General features: G+C 49.1%; 1 protein-coding gene across 5 annotated transcripts in view; it reads right to left on the bottom strand.

Moving 5' to 3' along the window:
• The window catches only part of WTIP (WT1 interacting protein), an 88,001-nt gene that overhangs the window by 52,307 nt on the left and 16,895 nt on the right, over nt 1–18,799 (bottom strand). For 3 of the 5 annotated variants that reach the window (XM_068202462.1, XM_068202466.1, XM_068202463.1), the window contains exon 2: nt 4,062–4,163. In XM_068202462.1, the coding sequence (XP_068058563.1) occupies nt 4,062–4,163 (102 nt within the window). Of the gene's footprint in view, nt 1–4,061; nt 4,164–7,427; nt 7,999–11,306; nt 11,408–18,799 lie in introns of those variants that run through there. The other 2 variants (XM_068202464.1, XM_068202465.1) reach the window with 2 other exon arrangements.

Here is an 18,799-nt window from a genome sequence, read left to right as displayed (position 1 = left end):
CAGAGATCCTTTCCCCACAGCCCTGGCCTCCAGGATGGATCAGAGATCCTTTCCCCCCAGCCCCTGGGCTCCAGGATGGATCAGAGATCCTCTCCCCTAGAGCCCCTGGGCTCCAGGATGGATCAGAGATCCTCTCCCCCCAGCCCTGGGCTCCAGGATGGATCAGAGATCCTCTCCCCCAGCCCTGGGCTCCAGGATGGATCAGAGATCCTTTCCCCTGCAGCCCCTGGGCTCCAGGATGGATCAGAGATCCTTTCCCCCCAGCCCTGGGCTCCAGGATGGATCAGAGATCCTTTCCCCCCAGCCCTGGGCTCCAGGATGGATCAGAGATCCTCTCCCCCCAGCCCTGGGCTCCAGGATGGATCAGAGATCCTCTCCCCTATCCCTGGGCTCCAGGATGGATCAGAGATCCTTTCCCCTGCAGCCCCTGGAGGCCCCACACGGGAGCAGGGGGTGCCTGAAGGAGGCTGTGACCCCAGGAACTCCACACTGGAGCAGCTCCTGGCAGGACCTGTGGCCCCGTGGAGAGAGGAGCCCAAGCTGGAAAAGGTTTGCTGACAGGAGCTGTGACCCCACAGGGGACCTGGGCTGGAGCAGCTGCTGCAGGACTGACTGCAGCCATGGAAAGGACCGGGCTGGAGCAGCTCCTGCAGGAATGACTGCAGCCATGGAAAGGACCGGGCTGGAGCAGCTCCTGCAGGACTGACTGCAGCCATGGAAAGGACCGGGCTGGAGCAGCTCCTGCAGGACTGACTGCAGCCATGGAAAGGACCGGGCTGGAGCAGCTCCTGCAGGACTGACTGCAGCCATGGAAAGGACCGGGCTGGAGCAGCTCCTGCAGGACTGACTGCAGCCGTGGAAAGGACCGGGCTGGAGCAGCTCAAGGAGCTCACTGTCTCCTGTGGGAAGGACCCCACACTGGAGCACTGGAAGATGTGAGGAGAAAGGAGCAGCAGAGACAACCTGGGATGAGCTGAGCACAGCCCCCATTCCCCATCCCCCTGCACCACTCGGGGCAGAGGTGGAGAAAGCTGGGAGTGAAGTTAAACCCAGGAAGAAAGGAGGGGCGAGGAGAAGCTGTTTTAAGATTTAGTTTTTGCCATTATCCTACTCTGATTTGGTTGTTAATAGATTTTTTTGTTTTGCTGTGTCAGTAACTGGTGAGGGAGCTCTCCCTGCCCTTATCCCGACTCACGTGCCTTTCCTTATCTCCTTGTCTCTCCTCTCCCCGTCCAGCTGAGGAGGGCAGGGATAGAGTGACTTTGGTGAGCACCTGGTGTCCAGCCAGGGCCAACCACCACATAAACACACACAGGAACTACAGCATAGACACTGCTTTAGGCAGAGAGAACCAATGGCCTTCTCTACTCTCCTGTCAAAGGCTCAGAAGGAGCACCAGTGTGTGCTGTGACCCCTCACCTAACAAAGATCCTTAATGATCACCTAATTACCTAAAGCTTCGCTCAACTTAAAACATTCTCCAAAGGGACATTTGGTCTTAATTTGAAAACAGAAAAGAACAGAGAATCTGTCACTCTCTTGCTGTTTTGTTCCAGCAGTTAATCATCCTCATTGCAGAAAAACTGTCTTTGATTTCCTATTTGAATTGTGTAATTTCAGCCTCCAGGAAAGATTTCTCTTGTGTTTGTCTCTAGTACATATGAGACCACTTTCTAATGCTGTTTTATGGTTCATGTACTTACAAGCTCCAGCCACATGACCCTCCCATAATTTCAGATACCCAAAATACACTGAGCTCTCGTGATTAGCTTTTCTCCAGCCTTTAATTATCTATTTAAGTTGTTTTGGGCTCTCTCTGGTTACTCTCAACCATTTAAAGGTGGGCATCAAACCTACAGCTCAGGATTCTCACATGGGTCCCAGCAATGTCACAAAATGACCTCCCTGGTCATGAACTGCACTCCTGTGAGAAGTCTCCATTTGCTTGCTTGCTCATGAGCTCCTGCAAAGCCTTTTCAGCACCACTGTCAAGGGTGCAGCTCCCACAGACAGGATGTGCATGCCTTGGTCCCAGGGTCTGGCTCTACTGGCACCGTACCCAACCACTCTGGGTTGCATAGCCCAAAATACAGTGAGAAACGAAAGAGTTAATGCAACACCCTCCTCCCAGCTGGCTCATGCTGATCCCGTTTCAGAGCTGAGCTGAGAGGAAGAGCTCTGCTCTGGACTCACCCTTGAGCTGAGCTTTGGTCAGGTGTTTCAGCTGCCCTGAGCACTGCAGCCCCAGCAGGAGCACAGCCCCTCTCCAGTGCCCAAACTCTCCCTTGCCTCGGGGTTGCACCAGAGGCTGCAAACAGAAGGAAACCCAAGCCCTTCCCACTGGTGAACTGTCCTGGTGGGCCCTCCAGCCCAGAGCAGCACAGTGAGAGGCTCAGAAGACAAACCTGGAGCATCTCCCTGTGCGTGGGGTGACTCACGGGAAGCTGCCTGAATCACCAAATTCCAGGGCACTGAAGGGTGGGGCAAACAATGATTCCAGTGGACATGTCTCAAGTTGCCCCATGGTAGGTGAACACTGGCCACACACGCATCTCCAGAGCAGTCACAAAAGCTTGTTATGTGTTTAAATAATTGAGTTGCGTTTGTATTTTGCTGTTAAAATACACTTCTTGTCCCTTACACATTTTTGTAAGGAACCGTGACCTACATACAGAACCCCATGGTAGCAAACATGCAGCCTGAGTACTTAAAAACAACATTTCTGCCCCAGAGAGGAAGCTGGAATTCACCCATACAATTAGGCTAGGTTAATGCTGTGGATAGACATTATCTGATATCCTATTTTGTAATCCTTTGCTGAGCAGGATGCTGTTCACTTTGGGAGCCAGCAAAACAGCTAACTCACTGTCAGACCTGAGCAGAGTCATGAGCAATCCCTGAGGGTCTGAGATGAGTCCAACCCTGCAGCTGGTAACGGTCCAGAGTCATTTAGAAAAGTCCCTAAATTCTACATTCAGGTTGAAGGTTTCTTTAAACAAGTATTTATCAGTACAAATCTCAGGGAAAAGACAACACCTCCTGTCAGAAGTGAACTTTACAATCTTCTTCTGATTATCAACTGATTTGGTTCTATGCCAGTAATATTTTACTTTTTTTCTAATCCTTAATTAATCCTTTTTAGCAACAATCTGTCTTCAGCACATTCTGCTCAGAATAAATCTTTTGCTGTGTATCTGTATCATAACAAGATCTTCAATATCCAGGCAAATATTTTCATATATAAGGAACCTCACTAGATGTGTGCATAAAACAAGAAAAATCCCCTGACTCCTGAAAATTGAGCTCTCACACTTCCCTTGAGCTTGGTGGGAATTTGTGAGCTCTCAGCAGTTACAGACAAGACAATGAGGAAGTCTCCAACTCAAGTTCATAATGCCTGATTTAAGGTACACTTCTGAAAATGCTGCCCTGAATTTTCCATTTCCCCTGGTAAAGCCAGGACTTCCCCAAATCACACACAGAAACATCTCTTTCAGATTAAAAGGGAAACCTAAAAAGGTCCTGAGAATAGCAAGGAGGAAACACTGATTTATCGTCTAGTTTTACCCACAAAAATAAAATCTTGTAATAGCATAAGACATTTCAACACAGTTGCTATTTGTTCTTGTCATATTCAACCATAAGTGAACAATTTTTGAGCACTGTGCATACACAGAAATGACAAATACACACCTGACTAGACTTGCATTTGCAAATAGAAAGTGACAAAAATATGGTTTTGGCCAAACAAATTTTACCTTTTTTTTCCTATAAAAATGATACATGCACATTACAGTTCCATAAACACAAGTGATTTAAAGCTTCTAACAGCCAGGTTGAAGCCATTTTGTAAATGCAGCCCTTCAAACAACCAAACACTCCTTTTCTGGGCTGCTGCTCAGGAAAACACCATTGAGCACTTAGGGATGGCAAACAAAAACCGACTTTTGAAGCTGGAGCCTTGCGTGGGAATTGTGCCTGGGGAAGCAGGCGGGATGAGGTCTCAGCACACTGGCTGCTAAAGGAAGCCACAGAACAAGGGCATGGCAGATCTGACTTACCACAAGAGCAGCACGTGAAGCAGTTGGTATGATAGAGGTTGCCCATTGCTTGGCAAGCCTGGCTCGCTCCATACACACCTTTTCCACATTTTATACAAATACCTACAAAGCAGAAAGAGAATCAGAGTTAAAATCCTCCACAGCGCCTAAAAACAGCTCCAGGCCATTGATTCACAGCACTCAGGATACCCCCACCATTGATACCCTAAATCAATGAGCTCCTCACCCTGAATAGATTCAAGTACCCAGGAGAGCAGCAGGCGGCTGCAGTGAAACAAATGCATGGAAATCAACCCAAAATTAAGGGGGGGCAAGCCTCTGCTGGTGTTTCAATGCAGGGAGACTGAGGCTGGCTACAGACACAAACCCAGAGGAGGCAGGTGCAGCCAGAAAGGACAGAGAAATCCACACACTCTGCAAACAACTCTGCCAGCCCAAGAAATAATTCAGTGAGACCTTCACAACAAAGTGCTCCACCACATGACATTCAACATCCACTGATAAAACAACAATTCAGTCCGAGCCCAAAAGATTTCTCCTTGGCTCTCTCCACAAACACAGCATCAAGCACGTTCGTCTGCAGTGAAAGCCACTGGGAAAATGGATCTGGCAGTCACATCTAGTAATTGTTTAATTCCCCGTGACCAGAGGATGTAACCTCATGAACACAACCTGGCACCTCACACACCGAGCAGCAAAGCCTCTGCATCCTGCTGGTGTCAGGGCAGGTGTGCTTCAGTGGGCTCAGAAATGACCTTTACTGCCCGCGCCTGCCCCGGGGGATGCCAGGGACGACTCCCATGGAGTCCTCAGGAGAACAAAGCACCAGGAGCCAACAACTCAGTGGTCAGCTCTACACATGGCAAACTCACAGAGAAGGTCATGATTTCAGTGAGCTCTACAAAGGGGGTTTATGTGGGATGGGTTGGTTTTGGGGAGTATTTAAACCTATTTCCTCAAAGTTTTGTTTTTTTTTTTTTTTTTCCAAGAGTCTTTTTCCTATGCATTTATTTCTACCTATGCATAACCTCTCTAAATTCAAACCAAGGAAGGGAATTAATTCAAGGATCTCTGATCCATCCGGGAGCCCAGGGCTGGGGGAGAGGATCTCTGATCCATCCTGGAGCCCAGGGCCGGGGGGAGAGGATCTCTGATCCATCCTGGAGCCCAGGGGCTGTGGGGAAAGGATCCCTGATCCATCCTGGAGCCCACGGGCTGCAGGGGAAAGGATCTCTGATCCATCCTGGAGCCCAGGGCTGTGGGGAAAGGATCTCTGATCCATCCTGGAGCCCAGGGCTGGTGGGAAAGGATCTCTGATCCATCCTGGAGCCCAGGGCTGGGGGGAGAGGATCTCTGATCCATCCTGGAGCCCAGGGCTGGGGGGAGAGGATCTCTGATCCATCCTGGAGCTCAGAGCTGGGGGGAAAGGATCTCTGATCCATCCTGGAGCCCAGGGCTGGGGAGAGAGGATCTCTGATCCATCCTGGAGCCCAGGGCTGGGGGGAGAGGATCTCTGATCCATCCTGGAGCTCAGAGCTGGGGGGAAAGGATCTCTGATCCATCCTGGAGCCCAGGGCTGGGGGGAGAGGATCTCTGATCCATCCTGGAGCCCAGGGGCTGTGGGGAAAGGATCTCTGATCCATCCTGGAGCCCAGGGGCTGCAGGGGAAAGGATCTCTGATCCATCCTGGAGCCCAGGGGCTGCAGGGGAAAGGATCTCTGATCCATCCTGGAGCCCAGGGCTGGGGGGAAAGGATCCCTGATCCATCCTGGAGCCCAGGGCTGGGGGGAGAGGATCTCTGATCCATCCTGGAGCCCAGGGCTGGGGGGAGAGGATCTCTGATCCATCCTGGAGCCCAGGGGCTGCAGGGGAAAGGATCTCTGACCCATCCTGGAGCCCAGGGCTGGGGGGCCCAGCTGCCTCTCCCTGGGCTGCACCCCGGGCTCGGGGAACCTCAGCCCCAGCACCTGGAGCAGCTCCTGCCCCTCCTGCCCTGCCCTGGGGCTTTGCAGAGCTGCTCCTCTCACAGATCCTCCCTGCTCTCAGCCCGCTGCAGTTCCAGGGGGATTTCCTCCCCCTTCCCAAGCGTTCCCCAGGGGTGCTGCCACTGGCACTGATGGGCCCAGCCTTGGCCAGGGGCGGGTCTGTCCTGGAGCTGGCTGGAATTGGCTCTGCTGGACACAGGGGAAGCTTCTGGCAGCTTCTCACAGAGCCACCCCAGCACCAAGACCTGGCCATGCCAGCCCAGTGCAACACACCCTTTCTAAAACTGAACTGCTTCAGTTCAGAGCAGCATCAAGACAGCCATCAGTATGAGCTGTGGAGTGTGATCAGATTTATTGGGATACTGGCAAGTTCTAAAGAAGCAGGTTGCCTGTACTACAAACTGCACTACTGAAATGGAAAGACTGTTCATTAAATCACAGGGTTTTTTGATGTTTATACCTTTGATTCCCTTATTTCATGTCATGAAGGGAGATTAGCTTTTCATTCTGGTAGCTCAACATTCTGGCATAATGTTGCTATTTGAGACTATTTGTCAAATCAAATGATAAATTTCAAAACCCAATACATCCATTACTATTTTTTATAATCTTAAAACTGATCTCAGAAATTTGGGGAAGCAAAAACTATAACTTTAAGATTAACAGCTAAACCCAGTGAGACAAACTAGCTGCCATCCAGATCCATCAGTTTATTGCAAACTTGTTAAGAAATGCCAGTCCTTGGGTGAGCTCAGCCCTGACACAAGAAATGGGAATGTTAGAACATCTGTTGCCTTATCCAAGGCTGCCAAGTCTATTCATTTATTTGTAACCAAATGTTATGGAAAACATATTCTATTTGCCATGAGTTAAAGGTTAACTGATCAAAGATGGGTATTGATTACTGTGGCTGAAGAGGTGCCCTGTGAGCCTGCAGCTGCAGAATTCCTCACTCTGGGCAGCAGCACAGGGCCCAGGGCCCTGCTCGTTGTCCCAGCACATCCCTGGGGCTCTGCAGGGACCCTGGGCCAGGAGGGGCTGCACAGAACCGGGGTCACACCTGGAACATGCCGGTGCCACCTCAGCACCACGCCCTGGTCCAGTGTCTCGGTTCACTCTTGGCTGTGAGGACAGAGGAAGCCCCTTCAGAGCCCCCCAGCTCCCTGGGCACTCCTTGCCCACCTTTTCATGCCAACCCTGGCAGCTGTTGATAATCTGGCTGGCTGGCAGGCTATGCTGACTGAACTATGTTTTCCCATCTATGCTTAAAGCTTTTCAAAGAGCAGGAACCCACAGTCTGTAACTCTGGCAATTCTGTCTCTGGGCTCTTGTGCACAAATCTACTACAGTCCAAACTGCTTTGATAAATGCAAGTTATTACCTCATTTCTTTGACATTGCTGCATTGAACCATCAGAAGCAAAAGAAGGATTTATTGTGGATGCTAGACTTGCACTGGCCTCTCCAAGCAAGTGATCTGTTAGGAGCAGCTGTCAGTTTGTTAACTTGTTTTCTCCAAGAGAGTAGTCATTAACTCCAGGAAGGAATGACCACAGCGATGATTAGCATACTAAAAAATTGTATGTAAAATTCCAAAAGTGTATTTTGGAAAATATATATGCAGCTGCAGTGTGAGTTTAGCGTGAGCTCATAACTGCCTTGGAGAAGCCCTGATTACATGGCTGCTCAGGTCTGCTTTTCCACCAGTCACAGCCCAGACTGCACACTGCGGGCTTGTGAAGCCCTGACACAACAGCTACATCACTTTTCCCTCCTCCCCAGATTTAATCCAAGGCTTGTTAAACCACCTATGAAGAATGTTCTGTTGCAGAGCAAGCGTGCCTTGTTTCTGACACTTCCCTTGACATGACTTCAGAACAACTTCTGCCTTTATACGATCCCTTGCCCCTCCTGAGAGCTCAATTCCGAGCAGTGAGCTGTACCCTAGATCTTTAACACATCAGCTGCTATGTTTCTACCCAGGTCATCAGCTCTCCTAGAGATCTGGTGTCTCTACCCAGAGAAGAACATTACAAGATGCTGCATTTACTCAAAGTTGCCACGAAGGTTGGCTGAGCCAGGAGCACAGTGTCACAGCAGTCCTTGGCTGGGGTGGAGATAGATTCACACCCTCACAGAGCGTTTAACCAAACAGAGAGTGGAGACTGAACAAACACTCCGTGGAGCACAACAAAGAACCATCAACAAAAATGGTACAGGAAAGAGAAGGAGCTCCCAGAGACTCCCTGCTGGACTCCAGCACACGGCCAGTGCTCCCTATTGTAAAAGCAGGTGAACCCAGTGGGAAGAAATGATGATATCTGACTCCAGTTCAGAAGGCTGAATGATTTCTTTATACTATAATACATTAATATACTATTTAAAGGAGATACTAAAGCTACATACATACTTGTTCTAACTACCATACCTAACTAACTACAACTCATGACCCTCTCTGAGAGTCCACAGGTGGATTGGATTGGCCATCAGCTCAAACAATCCTCACCAGAATCCAATCAAGCAATCACCCAGGTAAACAATTCTCCAAACACATCCCACATGGGAAAAACAAGGAGCAGAAATAGAAATTGTTTTCTCTTTCTTTCTCTCTGTGCTGCTCTATGAAAAAATCCTGAAAGAAAGAAGAATGTCCCTGTGACAGCTCCCCACACCTTTAGCCAGTCCACTTGACTGAGCTTGAGCACATCAGTGAGAACATCATCTCTGGACACAAGCCAGGCAAGCCTCCAGCACTGCACGGCAGCACAGCATGAGAGGCACGGCTCCTGGGGAGCTCACAGCAGCAGCAGCAGATCAGACAGGTACTTTCTGATGTGTTCAGTGACTTTGCTCCAGACCTGAGACCAAATGCAAGGCATTATAATTACAAAGGTATCAGGAACAACCTATTTTTCAGCCTGCTGGTACTTTTAAGAGCTCCCTGTAGCAGCCTGTGCATTACAAGAAGTTCAGTTTGGGACCTGTACATCAGATCTGATAATGCTTTTTTGGCCATGCCAGTACAGGCTGCTACTTCATACAGACTTCACCAGTCAGCCAGAATTAGGAAAAAAACTGATAAACACCATGCATATCATGGCAGATATTTAACCACCTTTGGGCCAAGCTTTGACCTCAGACACAGGTGGGATTCAGCCTGTGCCTGATGCCTCCTTATGTAAACTAAAAGATTTAGCATGAAAGCAAGAAAAATGGTACCACGTGGCCACTCAACTCCAGCAGGCATCAGCTGTGTGAGCTGGGAGAATCCACAGACTGAGCACCGCGGCCCAGGGATGGGCTGCAGTTTTACTGCCTTGCAGCCACACCATATCTCCAGGATAACTGCTACATGCTGCCTACAGTAGGAAACAACCAAGCCCTGTCATCAAGAGTTATGGTAAAGCTAAAATTAACAACTAACACATGGCACAGATGACTCCTTCCCTGCCTCTGCAGTTCTGGGAAAAGGGCGGATGAACATCAAGCTGGGCCACTGCAAAATCTCTCAGACAGGAAAACCATCTCTACACAAGCCCCACACAAGATTCTCCTCCACACCTGCAGCCTATCCATGGCACAGGGGCAGGGAAATGGACACCCACTGCCATCAAGCAGGGAGAACAAACAAGGAGGGAAGCCTCAGCTCGAAACAAGAAGCCAAACTGCAGCAAGAGCTACAAGAGCAGAGGGCTGTGGAGGGGCTGTGTCAGACACCTGCAGGTGCCCCTGGCCAGGGGAGGTGTTCCCACACTGCCTGCAGCCTGTGATCTCACACAGGTGCTGCTACTACCTGTAAAATGCGCTCTGCTAAGAAGCCAGGGACACGGTGGAGCCCCAGAGCTGCCCTGAGCCCAGACAGTTGTGCCACTGCTGCTGCAGTACCTGCTGAGCTCCTGGGCACGTCCTGGGCTGCGGCAGCTTGGATCCAAGAGGTGACTTCAGGGGAGAAAAATGCTCCTTTCCTTCCAACAACCACAGGAGGAGGGATCTTCCGACACCCACGTCATCCCCCAGGCAGGCGCAGGGAGAAGACACGAGGCACCTGCACGGGCCGAGCCAGGCAGAGCGAGGGAGGCAGCCCAGGGAACCTGCCCAGCCTCACCACCATGGGCAGCTCTAACTGCAGGGCTTTCATCTGCTACCTGCCAGATACCTTACAAATGTACCAAGGATTCAGCATCTAACATGAAATCTGGTACATACAAGCTATAAATAAATACAGCCTGGACCCGCTCAGCAGCAACATCCTGTGCTAGGAATGATGGAGGGACTGCCTGGCTAAGCTACCAGCACTGCCTCTGCCCCAGCGAAGAGCAGGAGACACCACAACTTCAATTAAGGTTGAAAATGACAGGCTAAGAAAAGTGAGAAATGCTCAATTAAATGTTTTAGGCTCTCCTTCCCCAGCCCATCCACACCTGGCACCCCATACCCAAGAGCCATGAGGAGCTGACCTCATCCAGCAGCACAACCCCAACTCCAGCCTGGAAGTCCCCACGCGCTCCCTGCAGTGACTGTGCTGCAGTACACTACCCTGAGGAACATGGAGCACAACACCCAACAAAACTCACAGCTTAAGCAAAGCAAACACCCAACAAAACTCATAGCTTAAGCAAGGCAAGAAGCAGCCTGTGGACTGTGAAACTTCCTGTCACTGTTAAACCCTGTTGAGACTGCCCCCAGCCTTACTTTCGTCCTCAAGGAATAAATAATAAACTATTTAGGCCCTTGAGATATGCATCTGCTGACTTAAAAAGATCTCCATCACTTCTGTGCCTGCCTGCTGCAGGAGGCTTTACTCAATTAATACACAGGAGGGATATGTGTGCAGAACTTTACTCAGAAAAATCAAAATTTGAGATCATTTATGTTTGGCTACAAATACAGCAAAGTTCACATTCACTGGAAATTTTGCAGAAGCAAAGTTCTAGATTCTGGAAAAAACTTGCATTACCTCCACTCTGCCTGTTGCTTAACAAGGCTTGTGCGGGACAAAGCTGCTGGGAGAGGTCATGGCCACAAAGGAAGGCACCGGGACCAGTTCCAGGAATGACAGCGCTGCTCAGAGCACAGGAGCCAAGCTCTACCTGCCTGAGAGATCAGCACTGCCAGCAGGACTCAGCCCATGTCTGCTCGCTCTGAAAGCAGCCACACATGCTGCCTGCTCTGCTCTGTCCTTCACCCTTCTGGAGTTTCACGTGCAGGGTGAGGTGATGGGCAAGTGCTTGGGAACACAGAGGGCCACAGAAACAATTCACAAGTGCCACCCTCCCTGACTCCCTATTTCAGCAGCTCTGAGGCCAGGGCATGTGTGTGCTGGTGAATGAAACCAGCTCCAGGCCAGCCCTGCAGAGGGGAGAGGCCCCGGGAGCCGCTGTCAGCCCCGATGAGCAGCTGCTGCAAACTGGAAGGCGTTTGCTGCTGCTGAAGTAGAGCCACCCTGTCATACAGGGAAAGCCCAAAGCCAGCACGGAATGTGAACTGTGCTTCATACAGAATGTGAAATTACTGCTCTGAAGCATGAAATTACTGACACTATCTGCAGAGCTCCCTCTGTGCGACAGCACAGGGCCGAGCACGGCCCCATCCGTACCCCCACTCCTGCAGCTACGCTGCTGCCTGCTTCACAATATTCATTCATTGCTCTGTGGCTTGATTCAGCACATGGCAGTTCCATGGTAATTCATACTTCTTATCTGGCATTTATAGAAAAGTCTTCAGTGCCACTGAGGCACTGAAGCAGAAACAGGAGTTCCCCTGGCTGTTCCATGGGCTGTGCAATTTTGGGTTGCTTTGCCTGGGATTCGGAGCTCAGCTGACTGCTCACGGCTCACGCTCACACTGACAACCACAGCACAAGGAGACCTGCACATAACTTTAGCAACCAAAGTAATAGGCAAAAATAAAGACAGAAAAAAATCCTGTTTCTAAAAGTACCTTGTGAAGACTGAGATTGTCAATGCAAGGAGACATACAGCTGGGGAGATAAAGGAGGGCACCGCTGGGAATGAGTAACTTGGAGGGAAAGTCTGTAAATCAGACTCTCCTGTCCTACTGCCCCTCCACTGCTGAACACCTGAGTGTCTTGCTGTGGACATGAGCCCTCTTACAGCCCAAAGGGACCAGGCCAACAAGGCCCTTCAGCTCAAGCCACACTTGTTTTGCCTGGAGCACAGTGAGTGTGATCACATTTGCAATGCAGCCAGCTGAGGAGTGTTGAATTTCCAGCAGCGTAGTAGCAATCGGAGGATAGGCTATGGCCAAAAACTGGAGCTGGTCCAGCTGCTGGCAGAGGAGGACACAGCAGCACAGCCAGAGTCTTGGTGAGCCCAGCACACACACCCAGAGCCAGCAGAACCGAGTGATGCTCCTGCAGCTCCTGCTTGCAGTCCAGATCATCAAACACCAACATCCAAAGCTCCACAGTGCCCCTGGGCAAATTCCCCGTTAGGAAGCTGGTGTGAAGCACCAGAGGCATTCAGCCCAGCTCTACACTCAAACTGACAAGGAAGAGGACAGACCTTCACACTGTACATCCCAATACAATGGGCAACAGAAAATGTGGCAGTTCACAGAGGGCGACAGAGGAGTTGTTCCAGAAAGATTTTACTTGGTTTTTAATTATCACGGATACTGCAATTTATACCAGTTTCTGGTCAAACCAGCTGGGGATCACCTGAGCTCTGGGGCGAGATGCTTGTCCATACCATTACTTCAGACTTTGGCACAATGCAGGTTAGACTGCAGACATTTTATGTTTTATTTAAGCTTTTATTAAGTTTTATTTTCCAGTGACAGGTTTACAGACATTGAGGCAGTTTTATTACAGCAAATAAACAATAAACTAAATGTTTAGAGCTCATATGGCCACTGTCTTTCCTTTCTGTAAAAGCCCATTTATCTACATATTGCAGATTTTTTTCTATATAAGTGACAGCGTTCACAGTACAGAACCAGTCAGAAAATGTACTGCACCAGCCCCCTTTTCCAGTTTTGATGTTCTTAGTTACCTTTAGTTTCTGTCTTGGCTCTTTTCTATATTAAATGTGAATCACTGACACCTCTGTGCTCCTCAGACAAAAAAAAAAACAAAAAACAACCTTCTGAGATGACATGGAAAAGACAGAATCAATTTCAATACTTCAGCTTCCAGAAATCTGTGCAGCCAGGTAAGAAGAGCGATACCGAAAGCACAAAGGATGCAGCACAAGTACCCTGAACTCCAGAGCACGTCAGAGCCGCGCGCCTCAGCTGCACAGACGTCAGCTCATTACCTTCTCCTGCCATCGCTCGGGTGAGTCATCACTCTAATATATGGCAGAAAAAGGTCGTACATTATAGCTGCCGTCCTCGACATACTTCACATGGGTTCATGATTAAACAAGGAGACTAGTCTAAAAGTTTCCAGGTGCACTTGGCTATTTTCTTAGATAATGGTCTATTTCCAGCACCAGCACGACAGCCTGGAAAAGGCACGGAATGATGTAACCTCCTTTGGTACAAACTCAGCAGCTCCCAGCCCCACAGGGACACCACAGCCCCACAAACGTGCTGACACCTCTCCACAGCTCACACCTGCCCCAGGGAGGTTCTTCAGTATTCCCAGAAGCATAAGAAGGTTTGCTCAAACACAAACATGCATACAGGCAGGTACTACACCAAGGTAGTATTTAGACAGACTGAACTATTCACTTAAGAAAAGCTGGAGGTGACTTAAAAATCTGTCACCTCAACCCTCTTTATCAGTTTTTTCTCAGATATTTCAAGTCCAGTGACTCAAGGGTGCTTTGAGAACATCAGGAGGAGGAATGTACCTTCCTGCAAGGTACAGGAACGACCATTTCAGAAAAGTAATTTGCCATAGGTTTCTCCCACCTTCAGTTCTGAAGGACCTGGCAGGGCTCAGCTTCCCCACCTTGGTGACAGTGAAAAGCTGTCTCCTCTGCAGCTGTAAGGCTGGGCCTGGGGGGTGCTCAGTGCAAACAGCCACACTCCTCCACTCACACAGGAAGATGCTCAGACTGTAAGAAAAGCCTGTCCTGATCTAGCAAGTTGAAAACCCTTGGGACAGCTGGTCAAATACAGCTTGAAGACATGTAAACAGGATATTCTAATTTTGCCTCCTCTACCTTTGGGAAACAGCAGCACTAAATGCTGGAGATGTGGGCTCATTTCCTGCCTGTGAACTCAACTGGGGGGGGAAAGTAAAAGTCAGAAAATCAACACGCTGCCCATGTGTTCAGCTGCTCTCCAAGGCTGACCTAAGGTGGGCAAGGGGTTGTTCCAAGCTTTTGTCAGACTCCTGTCTGCAATGATTCCTGCAAGAGGGCAACTCTGAGCTTCCCACAACCATGAGAGGACCTGAGCTCCACTCTCACCCTCAGGGCCCGGCTCCCCCCAGCACCACCCGGACCTGCAGGAGTGGACAGGTCTCGCTCTGACTGACACTGACCCTTCCACTGACACGGGCAGCAGCACAGGAGGCCACGTTCCAGCACCTGAATAAACCCAGCTTTACCACTCTCAGTACCACAGGAAAAGATACCACACAGTGTAAAGTACTGACAGGTAACTTCATCTTGGTGGGATCTCTGCTAGGTGAGGTATCTTCTGTCTGGACTGCTTTGACTTGTTGCTGGATCAGGTATTGTCAGTCCTGGATCAGGTACAGTCTGCTCTCCAGCAGCTGGAATGAACTCCAGGGTATGTAGTCTGTCTGGCTAATTCAACACAAATGTGAACACACACTTGATCCACATCCAAAGAGCATCAACGAATAATACAGAAATGCACAAATATCACAGAAATGCACAAATATCACATTCAGGACCATCCCTCTCCCCTGCTTTGACCTAGACTGTCATCTTGACATGAAACAGGAGCAAAGTGGGTATAAAAGGGCAGAAATTGGGAAAACAAATAAAAAGAAACCCACAGTAGTAGTTTTCTCTGATGAAAAAGGTGTGAAGTGTGTATGGTCACAACACCTAGCTAAGAAGCACCTGCTGAATCTGCTTATGCCCTCAGTTACGAGCTCTCTCCCAGCCAGTGACAAACCAGCAGGCAGAGCTGGCAGACTATGTTTAAAAGCACACTTTTTTTGCCACTCACTTTTTCTGTTCTCACAGACAGACCAGTGACACAAGTGCCTGGCTGCTGTGCAAAACCTGGGCACTGAGGGAGAAACGTCCAAGACACTGATTTAGCTCGGAGAGCACCTGGCACAGGAGGCAGCCCCCACCTATACCAGGGTTTGGACATCACCTGCTCTTTTCACAGCCTGCCCACTGCACCTGCAGCCAAAGCCCTGCAGAGAAACCTCACTCAGTGAAGTGCTAAGCTGCTGCTGGTAGAGAACACGTGTGCACAGCGCTGGCACTGAGCCTTGTCTTCACAAAGCAGCTGCCACCCAGCACTGCAGGACCCAACCACACATCACAGGAGTCCCCAGAACTGCCCTGGATGCCTTCTCCTTGCTCACCCTGCTCACCATCCCCCTGCCAAGACAGACAGGCATCTTTGGGATGGTTTTGGGAAGATGGACTCAAGACCAAGTGAGGAACAAGACATGAGATGCTCTTCTCTCCCACTCCTGACACCCCAACACCCAAACATCTCTTATTTAGTAACTCATAAGCTCCATCACCCACAGTCATGAGACAGCAAAGGAGTTTGTGGCTAAATTTCTAGCAACTCTTACAAAAATACAACTAAAGCACAGTTGAAGAACAAACTCCCCTGGTATAATTATTCTTTAAAAGGCTTTCTAGAAAAACAGAAAAAATCACCTCCTCAAGAACTGCATAACCAGGGAGTGAGCATATAGAAAATGGTAATTTTTCACTTTGTTAGTTACAGTAAACATCTCCAAATAAATGAGATCTTATGAATTTCATCAGCCAAACCCCCCTTTTCCATTTTGAAAGGTTACATGAAGTGATGAAATGTTAGTTAATTTATGTGTTAGAGGACTGGCTAAAAAATAACACAAACCTATAATCTCTTCATAATTACAAGTCAACACTTAACTGATATGAGAAGCTCTATTCATAGCCACTAAAAGGAGCATTCATTCCTCTTTGCATCATCCCTTTACCATTATGTCTTGATGCAATTTTCAACAGCAGGTAAAATTACTAAAAATTGGAAACATTGTGAGAAATTTTCCTCTATCTGGTTTTAATTAAAACACTCAGCAAAACAGAGAAGTGATGAAGAGAGGCAACCCTCTCCACCTCAGCTGCTGCCTGAGCACCCACCCTTGGAGAGCCCAGTGCAATGCCAGTGGTATCCTCCTCACTGCTAAAGCAGTGGTTCACATTAGGATCGTGACAAAAGCAATAAAGGACAATTCACATCTGATTATGAAGCGTGTGGTAGTTGTTTGGTGCCCTTTTAGGTTTCAGAGAACCCATCTGAGAAGTGGGCACTGGAGGGGCTGCCTTTGGGAAGCCTGGATGAGACCCGATCTCCTCACAGGCTCCCACCACACAGAGGCACCTTCCACCCAGGCACTGGCTGGGAGCTGGAGTGTCCCCCCAGGGGATCCACACCCAAAGCTGACACACCCAGTGCCAGCCCCTGGTTCAGACACAGCTTCTGAGGGCAAACTGCCCAGACACCGAGGCTGGACCAAGCCTGTGGGCACCCAGCTTCAGTGTGCCCACGATCCAGCGTGGTCAGCCTGAACTCCAGCTCCAGTTGCTGCTGTTTCCTTTGCCAAACACAAGCCTGGAGTCCAGAGGGCCTTTCTGCAGAGCTGCTCCCAGCACTGGATGAGGCTGAGGCTCCCCACGTGCAGGACTTGGCTTTTCCCTGTGTTGAGTTTCATGAGGTTCCCATTCCCACATTTCTGCAGCCTGACAGGGTCCTGCTGAGCACCACATCTGTCCAGTCCATCAAGCAGTCCTCCATGGTGGTACAATCCACAGCCTGGCTAGAGGGGTACCCTGTCCCACCACCCCTGTCACCAATGAAGATGTCAAACACTACTGACTCCAGACAGAACTGGCTCCAGCATGGACTTCTGAGGCACACCACTAGTGACTGGCTCCAACTCAACCTCATCCTGCTGGTCACACCTGAGCTCAGCCAGTTTTCAGTCCATCTCACAGCCTGTGCTTCACCAGTTTGTGCAGAGGGATGCTACAGCTGACAGCATCAAAAGCTTTACTAAAGCTGAGATCAAGCACCACTGCTCTCCTCCAATTCCCCAAGATTTTCATCACAGAAGGCCAACCCAGCACCCCTGGCCGCGCTTTCCCTGGTCTTCCTTTCTCGCACATATCTACAGAAGCAGATCTCGGCTTCCCTGCCTTTCACCAGGGCCAGCTCCAGATGAGCCTTGTATCTCCTGATATTCCCCCAGGTCACCTGTCCCTGCTTCCAGCCCTTCCATATTACACATATCCTTTCCACTGCTTTCTTCAGAAGCCCTTGCTCGCCCGTGGAGGCCTCTTGCACTTCCTGCATATCAGGATGGACCATTCCTGAACCTGGAGACTGCGAGCCTTGAAAAGTCAGCCAATTTTGTGGACCCCTTTCCACTTCTCCCAACCTACTTTAGAACTCCTGTAAGCCACTAGAATACAGAATTTATGTATGAAATATTCAAAGTCAGTTCAATCTACAGAAATGCTCTCCCATGTTGTAGGTACTGGCAGAGTCTGGACTTTAGCTTCCCAGTAAATCTTGCCCTGTCTAAACTCACAGCAAAATGACATGGCTAAGTAAAGAGCTACCTGTGAATATTTACACATTAAATGCCTACTTAGAGATTTAACTCCCCACTGGATTCTCTTTGGAATTAAAAATAAGCATAAATGCATTTCTGAGTCTGACCTTTGATCAAAACATTTGAGATCTACGTGTAAATCACTCAGTTGGGATTTTTCCTTCTCATGTGTTAAATCACTGCAGCACAACCTAATGCAAACATTCCCTTAATTGCACAAAAGCCCTTTTGGAATCTTTCCTTTCACTGTATTCACCAAGAAATGGACTCCTCAATGCTTCCTTGAAAAAAAACCAACAAAGCAACTAACATAACCCACAAAACTTATCTATTGAAAACTAGCTAAAATAATTAGTTTAGTTGTTGGATGTTTTAAAATTTATTTCTGCCTTAAAAAAAAAAATACTAGAGCCTTTGTTTGCAGATAAATGTAACCTCTTTTGTAATTATATCCATGAAAATAAGGGCAGTTTTTACCAAATCAGTGATGACACTCTCTACTGTGCTTTCTCTGTAAGGTTAAGAGTGGAGTACAGAGCTGGTACTGAGCTGGTGCCTGCACATCCCCTGCTTCTCCCACTGGTGCCTTTGACAGATGAAGGATTTTATAATTCCTCCAGAGGAGCTAATTGTCCCTCTTAGAGAAGGAATCATTGTTGATCCTGAATTAAAACAGACTGTGCCTCACTCTAGTGCCAGTCACAAAACGTCTTCTCTGGTTGTCTCCCACCACTGCAAGAGTTCCTTCAAGCAAAGAAAAAAAAAAAAAAAAAGAAAAAAAAACCCAAACCCGGAGAGATCACTCAGAACGGTCGTTCCCCATTGGTTTTCAGCTGGTGGAGCCACAGCTTTTATCCGGCAGCGGAGCCAGTGACTCAGGCTGGCAGGAATGGCTGTGCAAGGAGGAACATGCATCCCTTTTCCTGTCCCTCCCTGGCCCAGCAGCCACAGGAGCGTGCTGAGGAGGAGCTGCTGCTCCCTGTCCTCTGCAGGCCAGGCTGAGATCCCAGCCAGCCC

Source organism: Anomalospiza imberbis, chromosome 12 (assembly GCF_031753505.1).
Source record: "Anomalospiza imberbis isolate Cuckoo-Finch-1a 21T00152 chromosome 12, ASM3175350v1, whole genome shotgun sequence".
NCBI lineage: Eukaryota > Metazoa > Chordata > Aves > Passeriformes > Viduidae > Anomalospiza > Anomalospiza imberbis.
The sequence above is the reverse complement of the archived record's forward strand: the minus strand, read 5'-3'. Positions and strand labels throughout refer to the sequence as shown.